Source organism: Hemiscyllium ocellatum, chromosome 47 (assembly GCF_020745735.1).
Source record: "Hemiscyllium ocellatum isolate sHemOce1 chromosome 47, sHemOce1.pat.X.cur, whole genome shotgun sequence".
Lineage (NCBI taxonomy): Eukaryota > Metazoa > Chordata > Chondrichthyes > Orectolobiformes > Hemiscylliidae > Hemiscyllium > Hemiscyllium ocellatum.
In genome coordinates this window covers 16642445-16659925 of record NC_083447.1, presented here as the reverse complement: position 1 = coordinate 16659925, position 17481 = coordinate 16642445, and the positions used below count along the sequence as shown (strand labels likewise).

General features: G+C 40.1%; 1 protein-coding gene across 9 annotated transcripts in view; it reads right to left on the bottom strand.

Annotated features, from left to right (window-relative positions):
• LOC132836584 (ryanodine receptor 1-like) overlaps positions 1-17481 on the bottom strand; it is a 402705-nt gene that overhangs the window by 298820 nt on the left and 86404 nt on the right. For all 9 annotated transcript variants that reach the window (XM_060855950.1, XM_060855954.1, XM_060855953.1 and 6 more), the window contains exons 5-7: positions 12713-12791; positions 10148-10260; positions 4247-4346 (exon numbers count right to left, since the gene is read on the bottom strand). In XM_060855950.1, coding sequence (XP_060711933.1) covers positions 4247-4346; positions 10148-10260; positions 12713-12791 — 292 coding nt within the window. The remainder of the gene's footprint in view (positions 1-4246; positions 4347-10147; positions 10261-12712; positions 12792-17481) is intronic.

Sequence of the window (17481 nt, the reverse complement as noted above, 5' to 3'; positions counted from 1 at the left end):
GGGCTCATCAGCAAATGCAAATTGGAATCCTGTAACATCTATAAGAAGTTAATGCAAATTTTGGTACCAACAGGAGATACACGTGTGCTTCACTCTTTATCCTTTAGTACTCCATCTTATAGGCTGATATCTGTTGTCTTTGAATCCGATTAGGAGGTCTCAGATCCAGAAAAGTGTAGGCACTAAACTTCATGACTGAACACACTTAGTTCTAATCTTTCCTGACTTAAAGATATCCCAATCAGAAACAAAAGTAGAAATTGCTGGAAAAAATCTTAGCAGGTCTGGTAGCATTTGTGGAGAGAAATCAGAGTTAATATTTCACGTTGACTGACCTTTCCTCAGAGCATAGAACATTACAGTGCAGTACAGGCCCTTCGGCCCTCAATGTTGTGCCGCCCTGTCATACTAATCTGAAGCCCATCCCACCTACACTATTCCATGTATGTCCATATGCCTGTCCAATGATGACTTAAATGCACTTAAACTTGGCGAATCTACTACCATTGCAGGCAAAGCATTCCATACCCTTACTATTCTCTGAGTAAAGAGACTACCTCTGACATCTGTCTAATATCTATCTCCCCTCACTTTAAAGTTGTGTCCCCTCGTGTTTGCCGTCCCCATACTTGGAAAAAGACTCTCTCTGTCCACGCTATCTAACCCTCTGATTATCTTGTATGTCTCTATTAAGTCACCTCTCAACCTTCTTCTCTCTAACGAGAACAACCTCAAGGCCCTCAGCCTTTCCTTGTAAGACATTCCTTCCATACCAGGCAACATCCCAGTTGTGGGCGGCACGGTGGCACAGTGGTTAGCACTGCTGCCTCACAGTGCCTGTAGACCCGGGTTCAATTCCCGACTCAGGCGACTGACTGTGTGGAGTTTGCACGTTCTCCCCGTGTCTGCGTGGGTTTCCTCCGGGTGCTCCGGTTTCCTCCCACAGTCACAAAGATGTGCGGGTCAGGTGAATTGGCCAAGCTAAATTGCCCATAGTGTTAGGTAAGGGGTAAATGTAGGGGTATGGGTGGGTTGCACTTCAGCGGGTCGGTGTGGACTTGTTGGGCCGAAGGGCCTGTTTCCACACTCTAAGTCTAATCTAAATCTCCTCTGCACCCTTTCCAAAGCTTCCACATCCTTCTTATAATGCAGTGACCAGAACTGTACACAATACTCCAAGTGTGGCCAACTGTACACAATACTTCAAAAGCTTTGTACAGCTGCAGCATAACCTCCTGGTTCTGGAACTCAATCACTCTATTAATAAAGGCCAAAACACTGTATGCCTTCTTAACAACCCTGTCAATCTGGATGGCAACTTTCAGGGATCTGTATACATGGACAACGAGGTCTCTCTGCTCATCTGCACTCCCAAGAATCTTACCATTAGCCAAGTACTTTGCATTCCGATTACTCCGTCCAAAGTGTATCACCTCACACTTGTCTACATTAAACTCCATTTGCCACCTCTCAGCCCAGCTCTGCATCCTATCTATGTCTCTCTGCAACCTACTACATCCTTCGTCACTATCCACAACTCCAATGATCTTAGTGTCATCTGAAAATTTACTAACCCATCCTTCTACGCCCTCATCCAGGTCATTTATAAAAATGACAAACAGCAGTGGACCCAACACCGACTCTTGTGGTATGCCGCTAGTAACTGGACACCAAGATGAACATATTCCATCAACTACAACCATCTGTTTTCTTTCAGCAAGCCAATTACTGATCAAAACTGCTATGTCTCCCACAATCCCATTCCTCCACATTTTGTATAATAGCATTTTGTGGGAAACCTTATCGAACGCCTTGCTGAAATCCACATACATCACATCAACCGGTTTTACCCTCATCTACCTGTTTGGTCACCTTGTCAAAAAACTCAATAAGATTCATTAGGTACGACCTACCCTTCATAAAACCGTGCTGACTGTCCCTGATCAGATTATTTTTTTCTAGATGGTTATAAATCCTATCTCTTATAACCTTTTCCAACACTTTACCAACAACTTAAGTGAGACTTACTGGTCTGTAATTACCAGGGTTGTCTCTACTATCCTTTTTGAACAAGTGAACCACATTTGCTATCCTCCAGTCCTCAGGCACTATTCCTGCAGACAATGATGATTTGAAGATCAATGCCAAAGGCTCAGCAATCTCTTCCCTTGCTTCCCAGAGAATCCTAGGATAGATCCCATCCAGCCCAGGGGACTTGTCTATTTTCACACTCTGCAGTATTTCTAATACCTCTTCCTTGTGAACCTCAATCTCTTCTAGTCTAGAAGCAAGTATCTCTGTATCTTCCTCACCAACATTTTCATTTTCTATAGTGAACAATGTCGAAAAATATTTATTTAGTGCTTCCCCTATCTCCTCTGACTCCACATACAACTTCCCACTATTATCCTTGATTGGCCCTAATTTAACTCTCGTCATTCTTTTATTCCTGACATACCTATGGAAAGCAATCAGAATCCAGGTACAAAAACGTTGCAGAATTATCTCGAGAAAGAAACTGTTTTCTGATGTTCAAAAAGTCATATTTGAGATTACATTTCCAACTGTGAGTTGAATAGTGAGTTATTGAAACAAATTCAAAAACAAAAATAATACCACATTCATGGCGGACAAATTGCCCCAAACACTGACTTTTCACTACCTTTGCAAATGTTTCTAAAACAAATACTTCTTGCAACAAAGGTGTATCCACTTGACTCCTACTGATTAGTCTCTCTCAAAATAAGATTGGGGACCTTCTTGTGACACAGTGGTAATGTCCCTGCCCCTGGGTCAAAGGCAGCTGGGTTCAAGACTCACCTACTCCAGAGATGTGTAATAACATCCCTGATCAAGTTAAATAGGATAAATAGATCAAAATAACATGGGCACACAATCAAATAAGGCAAGTTTTGATTGTACCTGCTGTAATCAACTCTTTGATATCCTGTTAGCTGTATCATGATGTGCTTGGTGACTGTTCATGCTGCTAGAAATAACTGCTGATTTGATTGGCTTTTTCTTAGCTATTTCTCACACAGCCAAAGAACAAAACACCTGTTCCTACTGGTTGCATTTTAGAAGCCGTTTGAAGTAGAGTCATCATTCTTAAAATAGCCTTTCTAAGCCAAGAGATCTAAGGAAAAAACACCTCAATGTTTGTCACATATTTGAAGTCATTTAATGTTCTGGTTGATCGCGGTTTCAAAACTCCCTTCTCCCTAATAGTAAAATATTCAACTCTGAAACTCTTTTCATAATGTAAAAGCCTTAGTCTCAAGATCAAGATAATCTTGACTGAACTTGATGTAGTCATCATTGGTCCTCTGGAAATAGATTATCCAAAAATGGATATAGAATTGTAATATACAATATTAACTACAACACTGATCCAGGCAAGTTTAAAATATTTACTTTGGTTACAATGGATTACGTCTGAGGTATTTCTTGATCCCCAGTTGACATTATTCATTATGGTTTTATATTGCCTTGATAATTAGAGTGATTGTTCAACAATTAAGCTCAAATTCCATTCAATCTTTCTGCTGAGGTATTCTTTTAAGCTATGCACTAGTTTTGAACCTATCTCTGCAAAGGCCTATCTGTCACACAGCTTGGAATCATCAATGACTGGCATGATGCTATGAGAATCACTCTTATTTCTGAATAGTGTGAACAGGTGCTTGGAAATGTGATTAAACAGAATGTGCGTATGCAATAATCCTGAACCACATTCATGATCTCCATTATAACCTCTATGTGGGTGGATTTAAACTATATAATTACAGCACAGTCAACTAATTCAGCAGCTGCATCATTTCTAATTTAGAAAGGCAGTATTTTCAAAGCATCTACATTCTTCTGCTGACAGTGAAAACTTCTCTCCAAGTAAAACTGACTCTCAAATCAGAATAACAAGTGTCAATCAATATTTGGTAGCCTCATGAGATTTGCTTGCAATTTATTATGTAATCCAAGCGCTGCCAAACAAATGATTAGCCCATGAAAGTTATTAAAGATCTAGAGTAGGCTTGAGAAACAGCTTCATATCAACATAGTCGAAGATAAATATTTTCTCAAGTGCAACACCCATGAGAAAGCTCAAGTTCCTCTGTAACAAAGTTTATTGGATTAGCAACCAGTCAGTTCCAATTAAAGTCCATTAAATTGAAACTTTTATTATAAATGGTTGTTAAGCTAACCATTTAGTTCTGCAACTGATTATATGTCATATTTCTTTACTAACCTTCAGCCAACTCGCAGCCCGAGCAGATAGGGTTCATATTCCAAAGTGTTTGCATAAAGGATGCATCCACCTGTAAATCTCCACTGGCATAGGATAAATGCTGAGAAAAGGAAGTGTATGTAGAGAAATTAATAGCATCATGTTTTCTAGTTTGCAGTAAAGGACACTTCATCTGACAGAGGAACTATGTCTCAGACTACTACAAGTACTAATACAGGATAGGCAATGTACTTTCACTGGCCTATTGTTCATTGCTTCCCAACTTACTTCTACAATCTTGTAAGTACTGCAACTGGCATTAATTACCATAAAATCAGTTGTTTCTCAACCAACTGAATGCAGGGAGGAGAACTATAAGAGTCATTTGCACATGTTACCTTAAATTGGAAAATAGTTAGTAAAGTAAGTATTCACTTTAATCTTCTATGGGACATAGAGTTAAGGAGAATCCAAAGGGTTTTTACAAATACATTAAGGACAAAAGAGTAACTAGGGAGAGAATAGGACCCCTCAAAGATCAGCAAGGCAGCTTTTGTGTAGAGTCACAGAAAATGGGGAGATACTAAACGAGTAGTTTTCATCAGTATTTATTGTGGAAAAGGATATGGAAGATATAAAAAGTAGTGAAATAGATGGTGACATCTTGCAAAATGTCCATATTGCAGAGGAGGAAGTGCTGGATGTCTTGAAACGCATAAAGATGAAAAAAATCAGTTGAGGGCTCATCAGCAAATGCAAATTGGAATCCTGTAACATCTATAAGTTAATGCAAATTTTGGGTACCAACAGGAGATACACATATGCTTCACTCTTTATCCTTTCGTACTCCATCTTATAGACTGATATCCCCAGGACCTGATCAGGTCATAGAGATGGACAGCATGGAAACAGACCCTTCGGTCCAACCCGTCCATGCCGACCAGATATCCCAACCCAATCTAGTCCCACCTGCCAGCACCCGGCCCATATCCCTCCAACCCTTCCTATTCATATACCCATCCAAATGTCTCTTAAATGTTGCAATTGTACCAGCCTCCACCACATCCTCTGTAGCTCATTCCATACACGTACCACCCTCTGCGTGAAAATGTTGCTCCTCAGGTCTCTTTTATATCTTTCCCCTCTCACCTAAACCTATGCCCTCTAGTTCTGGACTCCCCGACCCTAGGGAAAAGGTCTCTTTATTCAGCAATACACCCTAGGACCTTACCATTAAGTGTATAAGTCCTGCTAAGATTTGCTTTCCCAAAATGCAGCACCTCGCATTTATCTGAATTAAACTCCATCTGCCACTTCTCGGCCCATTGGCCCATCTGGTCCAGATCCTGTTGTAATCTGAGGTAACCCTCTTCACTGTCCACTACACCTCCAATTTTGGTGTCATCTGGAGTACCCAAGAACTCTGTGAGAAGCTAGAGAAGTGATTGCTGGGCCTCTTGCTGAGATATTTGGATCATCGATAGTCACAGATGAGGTGCCGGAAGACTGGAGGTTGGCTAACGTGGTGCCACTCTTTAAGAAGGCTAGTAAGGAAAAGTCAGGGAACTACAGACCAGTGAGCCTGACGTCGGTGATGGGCAAGTTGTTGGAGGAAATCCCGAGAAATAGGATATACATGTATTTGGAAAGGCAAGGACTGATTAGGGATAGTCAACATGGCTTTGTGCGTGGGAAATCATGTCTCATAAACTTGATGGAGTTTTTTTGAAGCAGTAACAAAGAGGATTGATGAGGGCAGAGCGGTAGATGTGATCTATATGGACTCAGTAAAGCGTTCGACAAGGTTCCCCATGGGAGACCGATTAGCAAGGTTAGATCTCATGGAATACAGGGAGAACTAGCCATTTTGATACAGAACTGGCTCAAAAGTAGAAGACACAGGGTGGTGGTAGAGGGTTGTTTTTCAGACTGGAGGCCTGTGATCAGTGGAGTGCCACAAAGATTGGTGCTGAGTCCTCTACTTTTTGTCATTTACATAAATGATTGGATGTGAGCATAAGAGGTACAGTTAGTAAGTTTGCAGATGACACCAAAATTGGAGGTGTAGTGGACAGCGAAGAGGGTTACCTCAGATTACAACAGGATCTGGACCAGATAGGCCAATGAGCCGAGAAGTGACAGATGGAGTTTAATTCAGATAAATGCGAGGTGCTGCATTTTGGGAAAGCAAATCTTAGCAGGACTTATACACTTAGTGGTAAGGTCCTAGGGGGTGTTGCTGAACAAAGAGACCTTGGAGTGCAGGTTCATAGCTCTTTGAAAGTAGAGTTGCAGGTAGATAGGATAGTGATGAAGGCATTTGGTATGCTTTCCTTTATTGGTCAGAGCACTTGAGTACAGGAATTGGGAGGTCATATTGCGACTGTACAGGACATTGGTTAGGCCACTGTTGGAATGTGTGCGCAATTCGGGTCTCCTTCCTATTGGAAAGATGTTGTAAAACTTAAAAGAGTTCAGAAAATATTTACAAGGATGTTGCCAGGATTGGACAATTTGAGCTATAAGGAGAGGCTGAAAAGACTGGGGCTGTTTTCCCTGGAGCGTTGGAGGCTGAGGGGTGACCTTATGGAGGTTTACAAAATTATGAGGGGCATGGATAGGATAAATAGACAAAGTCTTTTCCCTGGGGTCAGGGAATCCAGAACTAGAGGGCATAGGTTTAGGGACCTTAGGGGCAACTTTTTCACGCAGAGGGTGGTATGTGTATGAAATGAGCTGCACAGGATGTGGGGGAGTCTGGTACAATTGCAACATTTAAGAGGCATTTGGAGGGATCTATGAATAGGAAGGGTTTGGAGGGTATTGGGCTGGGTGCAGGCAGATGGGACTAGATTGGGTTAGGATATCTGGTCGGCATGGACAGGTTGGACCGAAGGGTCTATTTCCATGCTGTCCATCTTTGCAACCGTAACTCTGTAATATATGGAACACTTGTTTAAATAGTAGATGGCAGTTCAAACAATAATTTTAAATCCAAGATCAATAGATATTTGTCAGTCACATGTGTTACAAAAAAAATGGAACCAATGAGAATGGATGATTAACCATATTCTTGCGAGAGCTCAAAAGGCTGAATGGTTTACTCCAGATCCTCTTCTGCTTTTTTTCTGTCTGTATTACAGATAAGCTTCTATATTCTGCCAACATTTTTCATTATGAATTGGTTAACAATATGGTGATGATCAGATTTTATTTTGAGTTGTTGTTTGAGATGTAGTTAGATTTTGGGTTGTTGCTACTAACAAAGTACCATATTAACAATACTTAAGAGGAGGCTAACCCATCGGTAAATGTTAATCCATCTAATATTCATTGAGTTTAATTTTCTGGCAGGCTGCTATGGGCAAGAAGTAAAAATTAAAATCCCCAAGAGTAACCACAAGTAGTGCAAAGGCCCCAGTCAGTGGCGCCAATAGTTTTGGAGAAGCATCAGCAGTGAACTGTGGTCTCGAGTCTGAAGCACAAGAACCCAGGTTTGCATTCCACTCCAAAGACTTGAGCACAAAAAACCCAAGACTTATAGCCTAATATAGTACTGAGGGAGTACTACACTGTTGGATGTGCCATCCTTCAATAGGATGTCAAATCAACACTCTACCTATTCAGGTTGATGTCCCTGGTGTCCTGGCCAATATCTATCTCTCAATCAACAACACAAAAAAGGTCCGGTCATTATCTCATTGTTAAACACATTCATAATTAATGAATGCTGACAGAATACAGATGTTAGTCTGTGATGTCAACATGACCAAAGCAGCAGTGAATCTGGAGTATGCCATTCAGTTTTTCAAACTCCAATAAGCCTACGGTTGTTCACCCACCTGCCTTCATTCCATATTCTTCTGCATCCTTGACTTTTACACATCCCTTTGTCCTAGACTCCAGCACTAGCTGTACATACATGGAATGAGCTACCAGAGAAAGTGGTTGAGGTGGGTATAAAAGCAATATCTTAAAAATATTTGGATAGGTACATGGATGGGAAGGGTTTAGAAGGATATGGACCAAATGCAGACAATTGGAACTTGACAAGTGGGCACCATGGTCAGCATGGATCAGTTTGGGCTGAAGGGTCTGATTCCATGCTATATTACTGTATGACTCTAAGTCACTCTGTAAAACCTTCTCTGATTCAGGCAGGTCAAGCAAAATGTATGCACCACAGAAAATTAATATGCAGTTACAACAAGCAGTTAAGGAGACAAATGGGAAAGGTTCAAAAGTTGGGAAGTCTTGTGACAAATATGGCAATGGTAAGAGGGCCTTACTAGCAGAGTTTGACACTGCCCTTAAAGGAAAATCAAGAGATGTCCAAGGGGAGGTATACTTTGAGGAATAGTATAAGTTTACAAATATGAAAAATGTTGCCAGATTATCATTGTAGAACCTGGCTGCAGTACTCTGGCAATCACAGCTGCAAGGCTTTGAGGATGGTGGAAATAATCTTCATATTAATCTCTCCTCATAACTCTTGAAACCCTTGGGACCTAAACATACCTTATACAATGTCTGAACAGAACCTATTACAGTTATAAGAAAACGTTCTTCCCTTTCTATTCTGGCCTTCTATTTCTACAAGTGAGCAGATCTTAATGAATAATGCAATTTCTATTTTTTAACAAAAGGTATCTTTTGAATAATTGCTCCGAACGTTGCTGAAAATGTAAGCAATATTTTACTCGTTCATTTCCTCTAAATGTTTTTCACAAAAACATATAACAAAAATGTCCAACATATGTCATCACTTCACACTGTGATGAAATTCATTCTTTTTTGTATCCAGTTGTATTTTGGAAGCAAGCAATTACTGAATATTGGAACAATGGAGAACTGGATGCTCCGATGGCTGATAAATGGCTACTTTTAAAGCAGCCTAGCAATAGCAATAGGGCTTATTCTGACATTTTCAATTGATCACTCAGAACAGTTCCAAGATCGCTGAAGAGAATTTCAATGGTCACATGCAGATAGCATGTGAGAGGAAGAGTGACAGAAACAGACTCCACGTTAATCAGTGTAGCTAATTAGCTGAGCTACTAAGAAAGCAACAGAAAAACTCTGGTTCTGCGTACTTGGGTCACAGGGAGAACTTCCAAGAATAGTTGAATAGTTTGTGCAGTTAAGACTTGCAAAAAATTTCTAGGAGCCAATTGGTGAAGACTGGAGCTCAGGAAAAACAAGCAGGGGTTTATAATGGTTTGGCAAACGTGAGTTGTATCTGTCAGTAAGTACTGGAATGCAGTTTCTAGAGCCCAGGCCAATGTAAATGCCCGAAAGGAAAGTGAAATGTCAGACAGGAGCACTTGTTGAAATAATCCAGTTTAGACAGGCTCCTGAGGGAGCTTCAAGGCTAGATTGTCAAAAATGAAGAATCAGAACCCCTTGTGAAAGTTTAATAAGACTTGACGACCATGGTAACACAAATTACTTTTCTCTTTTGTTGCTTTTTTGGTGGGGGGGTGGGGGGGCGGGGGGGGGGGGGGGGTGGTTGGTTGTGAGGGAAGGATGACAAAAATGTCAATGTCTTCAGCTCATCATATTTGCTATTTGCGGCACTATAGCCATATTTCCTTTGATTTTCACATTTACTTCTGGTTAATTCTGGATTTAAAATAAACTATAGATATAGATTGCATTACTATTCTAACTTCGTGAAGTCTAGTAAAGCTTATGGTTGTTAATTAAAAACCATGAAATGGCTTTATTTGCTTAGTAAACAGTTAAAATCACAAACGTTGTCAACTTTAAAAAAAGTGTTACTCCTCCCTGGTCAGATCATTTTGCAGTCAGGTCTGGCATCACAACAATAATCAGGACACATACGATTTTATTGCAGTTACAGTTGCCACTGAAGTTTATTTTACGCTGAATTCGAAACAGTATAAAATAGCATACACTTACCAGATATCTTTCAGAGGAAACACTAACGAGGATGAGATCATCACCCACACGTACTTTCTCACCCTCAGACCTCTGTTTGGAGGCTGGATGAATGGTCCACCAGCAAGCTTCTCCTGCATGTATCACATCAGTAATTAGCTTCGTAGTGAGAATTCTCTTGTACTTTTAGAACTTTCTCCTATTTCTTTAAAATTTATCAATGAATGAAGAGCGCTCTTATGATTGCAGTTGATGGCAATATTGGACAAGTCAGATCCCAGAGTGGGACCTGGCTTGGTAGACCATAAGTCTTGTTTTTGTCTTCCATTTTTTCAGTCAATTACTGAACACATTCACAAGAGGCTGTCAACATACTTATAATAAATGCACAAAAAAGTTTAGTACACCAAACAAACTCTGTTACATTAGATAAGAATGTTTGGAACTGGTCTCTTAATAAATAACAAAGAAAATAGACAATGCCTTAAACATTCAAACTTCAGCGAAGGGCCACGCTGGTCTCTGCACTAAAGCCCTCTCCTCATATCATGTCTGCAATAGTTCATTTTTGGCACATTTCTGCATTCACCTAATGCTATTTTATTTAGGTTATTCCTCTTCACGAGACTCTTAAACAAGCTGTTAACTTAGTCACTTACCACTAAACACAGTTCCTTAAACTTATATTCAACACACTTGTAGGATGTCTTCCTCTCCTGACAACTCAAACGCCTTCTGCTTCTAAGCAACTCAGGACTTTTTTTCAGAACAGATTGCTAGGACATTGTTAAGAGCAGCACGTCTGTTGTTAAGGACCTTTTCTTTCTGAATGAATCTATCTGCTCCTCAACTCCTCTGGATTCTTCTGACTTTGTACGTTACTGGATTCCTAGCCAACAACAGTTTTATTTCTGATACACTAAATTATTCACTTCAAGGGTTTAAAGAGCTCGCTTAAATCCACGTTGACACAAATCTCCAGAAACTCTATTACCATTCTCAGAATAAATCTAAAATTTAACTGAATTCTATATCCTTCCCTTAACACAAAATGGAAATATAGATATATATTGGTCTTCACAACTACCATTCTCTTTCAAAATAAAGATTTGAACAAAAGCACAAATCTTCACACACTTCCTCTCTCACCCATATCAATTTTTCTTCTGGGATAACAAGATTAGTTTAATTTGATATTCACTTTATTAATGCCCTCATTATAATGTACAGACATTATCACACACCCACATATACCTTGGCCTGGACTGGGTGGTCAATGGCGAATTAAGGAAGCTCACTCATATTATAAGATAAAGTCCTGCAAGGACTCTTCTAAAATGTAATTTATAATAGTGTGGTTTAATGAGGATGATCCCAGCATGGTGCTAGCTGATTTGATGAGATTAAACTATCCAAGCAGCCCATCACTTTAAAGAATTCTTACTGACATCCAAGCAAGAAATTAAAAGCACTATGAATTGAATCACTTTTTAGAAACATTTTCAGATAACAAAATTAAGACTGGGATATTGAAATGTGGTTAGGGGAAGAAGCTGAATTATCATGAACAAATGTAAATAATTGCTAAATGACGTTCTAAAAAGTCTAATTAGTCATAAAACAGATAGGTTACAACATACCAAAAATACAAACTTTCCAATGTCAGATCATTTATTCAGCAGCAGTTATACTTAGATTGCCATTAAAAAGTTACACAACATTGACCAAGACTGTTTTCACAGGACTACACAGGATAATTGCAGGAAGGATATTCCTGATAACCAGGTAGTCTAAAGCCAGGGGTCACAGGATCAGCCACAATTGAATAGTGCAGCAAGCTGAATGGCTTAATCCTGCTTCTATTTTTATATCACTATGCAGAATTGTTATGGAGTTTCTAACAGTAATATAAGAGTCAAAAAAGGCATGTTCTAGCCAAATCAATTGACTTGGTTGACTGCCATCTCTGGAAGGGTGAGCTCTATGATGCAGGCTGTGATGGAACAATTAATCAAAGACTCTGACTTCATGATTCCTGTATTAATCTGTATTTAGGCTAAGTCTCAAAGCAGTGGTCATATTCAGAGGGTTAATTACAGCAAATTTTAATATTTTGTCATCAAAAGCCTCAACTTCCCGCCTATTATACACAAAGGTATGCAGACCGCACTACAAATACAAGATTGGGACTTCAAATGTAAAACTTTGATCTGACTATCACAAATTATCTGTAAATTATGTCATTTTTTTTGTTAGAAAGTCGAGTTACCAGTACGTTTTTCCCAAGTAGTTGATCTAATTCAGACTTTCATCCTTTTTCCCTTACTTCTTTGCAAATAAATACCTCTACAAATAAAATTTATTACTTGTCTCACTGTTTCTCACTGTAACATGGGTAAAAGATTACTGATTCCTTGGAGACACAAGAGTAAATAGCTATCTATGTCATTTCTTCAGTGTTCCGACTGATCTGCTGCTTAAAGTTATGGTGGGAGACAAGAATCAGCTTCTCCACAGAAATTCTACCTCTTACAATATGTAACAGGTGCAGCCAAGGAGTTCAAGTGTCTTGTTCTTCCAATTTACCTGAAGCATCTTCTTGAAGCCCAACATCAAAGGATAATTTGTCTGTCAAAGACCTTGAGGTGGTCAAACAACTTAAATACTGAAAAGAAAAAAAAGATAAGAATTGTCACCATCGTGGAAACACTGAAAAATTAAGAGTCTTAAAATTACATTCACTCTCATAACAAGATTTTTAATCATAAATTCCATAAATAAAATTTTAGTTGGAACTTTAGTTGTACAATAGGTTCATAGAAACACACGTACCCACACAGCAACACATGAAAAGAGGAGTCAATCTTTCCCTCAGAGGATTCAAGGAAAAGAGATAATTGGTTGAAGACAAACATAATTGAGTTTCTATTCTAAAATAATCAATTCAATATTATTTTTGAGCAAGATTTTGATTTGTTATCACAATTTAGAGTTCAACAGCAAACTTTACAACAATTTAGGGAGCAGAGAAGCAAGCAGCAATACCAAACAGGAAAGTAATCACAATGCACAACTCATCTGTTGCTGTAGCTTCTGATCAGTCAACAATCAGTGTGCTGCTCTGTCTGCTAAGGCTTCACACTCAGGTAAGGAACTCAAACGTGTAGTCAGCCTGCACACAAAAGTGGAAGGTGCAACTTCCAGTGGGTCCTGGGAGTCATTGTCAAAGTGAGTTTAGCCTGGGAAAAACATAGGAGTGACACAGCAAGGCACAGAGGGAGGCTCAAAGATTTTCTAATGCTGATGTCTAGGTATACCAGAAGTGGACAATAGCTGCGACCAATCCATAAGGAGTCTGATCAACCTTCCAATGAAACTGTTAGAAGGCAGTGGAACCAGATAATTGTGTCAGCAATCAACCCCTATCACACATTTATGAAAAATCTGTACTACAGGACTCATTCTTAACATTCATAGCCTCACCGCACCTTCAAACAAACAGTTACCACTGCTGAAAATATCACTCTCAAATCTACTAGTGAGCACCTTTCTCAAGCAGCACAAGGTTTCACATCACATTGAAGCTTGGGCCTAACTACTTTTGCTCATGAAAGAACAGTGCTGTCAATCACTGGTGCAGCATAATTGAGAATGTAGCATACAACAGGGTTTCTTTGAAAGCAAAGATGACAGATGACACAGGTTTCCCTTCCCAGCCATTTTCAGGTCTCTTCTGAACTGAAGATGATGTTAGCTTTTAACTCTTCTGTTAGAGCGTCATACAGCACAGAAACAAATCCTTCAATCCAACTCATCCATGCTAACCAAATTTCCCAAACTGAAGTATTCCCATTTGGTCCATATCCCTCTAAACCTTTCCTATTCACGTACCTGTCCAAATGTCTTTTAAATATTGTAATTGTACCCATGTCTACCACTTCCTCTGGGAACTCAAACTATACAAGCACCATCTTCTATGTGAAAAAGTTGCCCCTCAGGTCCCTTTTAAATCTTTCCCATCTCACCTTCAACCTACACCCTCTGGTTTTAGACTCCCCTACCCTTGGAAAAAGAACTTGGTTATTCACTCTTTCCATGCCGCTCATGATTTTATAAACTTCTACAAGGACACTCCTCAGTCTCCAGCCGTCCAGGGTGAAATGTCCCAGCTTATCCAATCTCTCCTTCGAACTCAAACACTCCAATCCCAGCAAGGTCTTTTAAATTTTTTTTTCTGCACCCTTTCTAATTTAACAAAATTTCTTCTGGAGCAGGAAGGCCAGAATTGTATGCAATATTCTAAAAGTGGCCTCACTAATGTCTTGTAAAGCTACAAAACGACATCCCAACTCCTGTACTTGGTGCTCTGACCTGTGCCATTGATCGTAAGGCTAGGAGTAGAAAGGTAATACAATTAAATGAATGGCTAAATAGCAGATGTAGGAAGGATGGCTTCAGATATCTGGATCGTTGGGATCTCTTCCAAGGCAATTGGGACCTGTACAAGAAGGATGGGTTGCACCCAAATTGGAGGGACAACAATAGCCAGGTAGGGAGGTTTACTCGTGCCACACAGGATGGTTTAAACTAATGTAGCAGGGGGATGGGATCCAGAGCGTTCCTCACATCATTTCACCACATCCTTAGCTTTCTCCTTCCAGATACTCAACAGCTTTGATCTGGCTGCACAATGGAGGACATGAAAGCAATGGAAGAGCAGGAAGGCACTGATGCACAGGTTACACTGCCACTTGCCCTCACACTCACAAACTGGTTGATGTCTGAAGTTCATCAGAATAAATTGGGCTTTGGATAATGCTTGAAGCCATTCTTCTAGAGAAATCAACCAATGGTTACCTTCGGGATATCACCAGTAGATCCATTCATAATGCAGCATGCCAAATTAAAGCTTAGATTTCAATAATGCCAGCTCAGGTTGCTAACACATCAGCTCTGACTGCTCTCTCTCTCAAGCTCAATTTCTGGTCATGCAGACTCAGATTGCTGCCATCATATCTAGAGATACCAGGGTTCAAAAACAATGTAAGATGTTACAGGAGTTCAATAATCTACCCTCCAACATCCTGTTAGGATTGCTCAGGTTTCACCTTGGGGAAACAGCAGTGGTACAGTGCAGCAGGAATTTGCATTCCAAGGAAAATAGGACTAACCCTTCAAGACTACTCAAAAATCACGGTCTGTCAGAAAACCAACTCGGAGTGTCCATGCTGGTGCAGCCTGAAACTCAACTTCGAGGGTCACAGCTACAAGGTTACCTTAAAATATCACCTGCAGTCTCTGTAAGCAGCCTTCACAAGCTGTGCTGTAACCACTGAAGTGACACTGTGGCGGGGCAATAGTACTAGTAAAGACTGATGGAAGACAGGCACCAAGGAAATGCAAATATTGTTGACTTGTATACAATACAGCATGGTGAAATCATAAGTTTAGTTCAGAATAAGTGTTTTGTGGTTACGTTTATTTTTGTGTTGCAACCAAGATGCTAGTAACAGAAGGACTGTATGTTGTGAGACTATTAGTAAATGTGGAATTTGTGGGTTCAGCATCTGGCTTCTTATGGAATTGAGCAGGCAAAACAAGCAACAAATAAGAGGGTGCCAAATAATTAGAAATTGTCAGCTTTTTAAAAAATGTAATCTATTTTCCTAATCAACCTGTTCAGAGATGTTATTACACACCTCTGGAGCAGGTGGGACTTTAACTTGGACCTGCCAATCCAGGGGCACAGACGCTACCACTGCAACACAAACAGTTAGCTTTTGAAGACATAACTCCTTACGCCTGTGTGCAAGCTATGCACAAAGCGGCAGCAACCATCAGCATTCATTTAACAACAGCTGCAAAGGTCTCCAGGAACCCTTCTCTCTGGCAACAAACTGAAACATATTTAGCTATCTCAGAATAGAGTCTTTGTGACCTCTTTTATGGCAACAATGAATGATAACCTGGAAATTGCTGCAAATATCGACATCTCCAGCCTGGAATGAATCAGAAATTCACAGTCACCCTCAAAGCCAATGGCAATGCTGTCGTCACCCTGTTCTGAAGTTGCAGAAGGTGGAATAGATGAACGAGGATCTCTTAGGTGAAGCAGAAAACACTGTTCTTCACTGAGGAGGATGGAGGGGAATTGCATCCGAACCATTATGGCCTTCCTGAGAGTTGACTGCATACCCCTCTTCCAGCATTTGTCCTCCTCCCTGACACCTGAGCATATTTAGGTATCATCCTCAGATGCAGTACTGGGCTTCAAAATGGCAGTGCTGGCATTAATCAGGATTACATGGTCATTGACATCACAATCTGGCTGTTCTGTATACCTCCAACAGCCGCACCCTCCACGTGCACCACTTTGGATCCTAATAGAAACCATAGCACCTAAAGATCTGTTTTTTTTTGCAGAGCAGGATTTTTCCATTTTGGGGTTTGCACTGCTAGTTGAGAAAACAAACTTAAATGTAGGAAGGGTAATGTGATTACAGCTTCGAAAGAATACAAATAATGTTCCTTTCCAAATATTGACAGACAAAAGATTGTGTACTTAAGAACTTTTAAGGGAGAATTCTTCCTTCAAATCTATCACTGCAATGAAAATGTCATCTATGAAATTTCATTCCTAATTTACACTTTTCCCTTAAATGTTACCATAATTCTTTTATACTGCGAGTTCATTTCCTGTACCAGCTGAGCGTACCATGGAAGTCCTGCCTTCTCAATCTTACCCTCGCCTCAGGCATGGTGGCCATCTGGTTAAACTCACTATCAGTGACCTCTCTCTAATGAGACAGCAGTCCGATGGTTCTCTGGGACTATGGGAAGTTTACTTTGACTCTACCTGTAAAGGACCCAATGACATTTTTATTTCCTCAGATTACGAGGCCATTTTTGGGCATTCAGTCTTCTCAATAACATCAGTTAACAAGTTCTCATTGGATGAATCATCTATGGAGAACCATCTATGGGCTGGCATCAACTTAAAGAGCACACTGTAAACAGTACACGCTGCTCCACAGTGGACAATGGACAGTGTCCCAAACTGCAATTGTAGTTTACATCCTAGACCATAGAACATATCACATCAAACTGCTTGTCGGATCTGAAAGGAGAGGTCCCTAATTTCTCCACTCAGTATCTCAGGAGATCATCAAAAGGATAATCAAACTAGCCATACCACTATAACCTTTTCCCTTTATATAATCATAGAATAAATAATTGTACAGAAATTAATTCACTGATCCGCTAAATTCTATTCAAAATAACTCTATGGATAAAATAAAACTCTGAGCAGATTAGATTCCCTACAGTGTGGAAACAGGCCCTTCGGCCCAACCAGT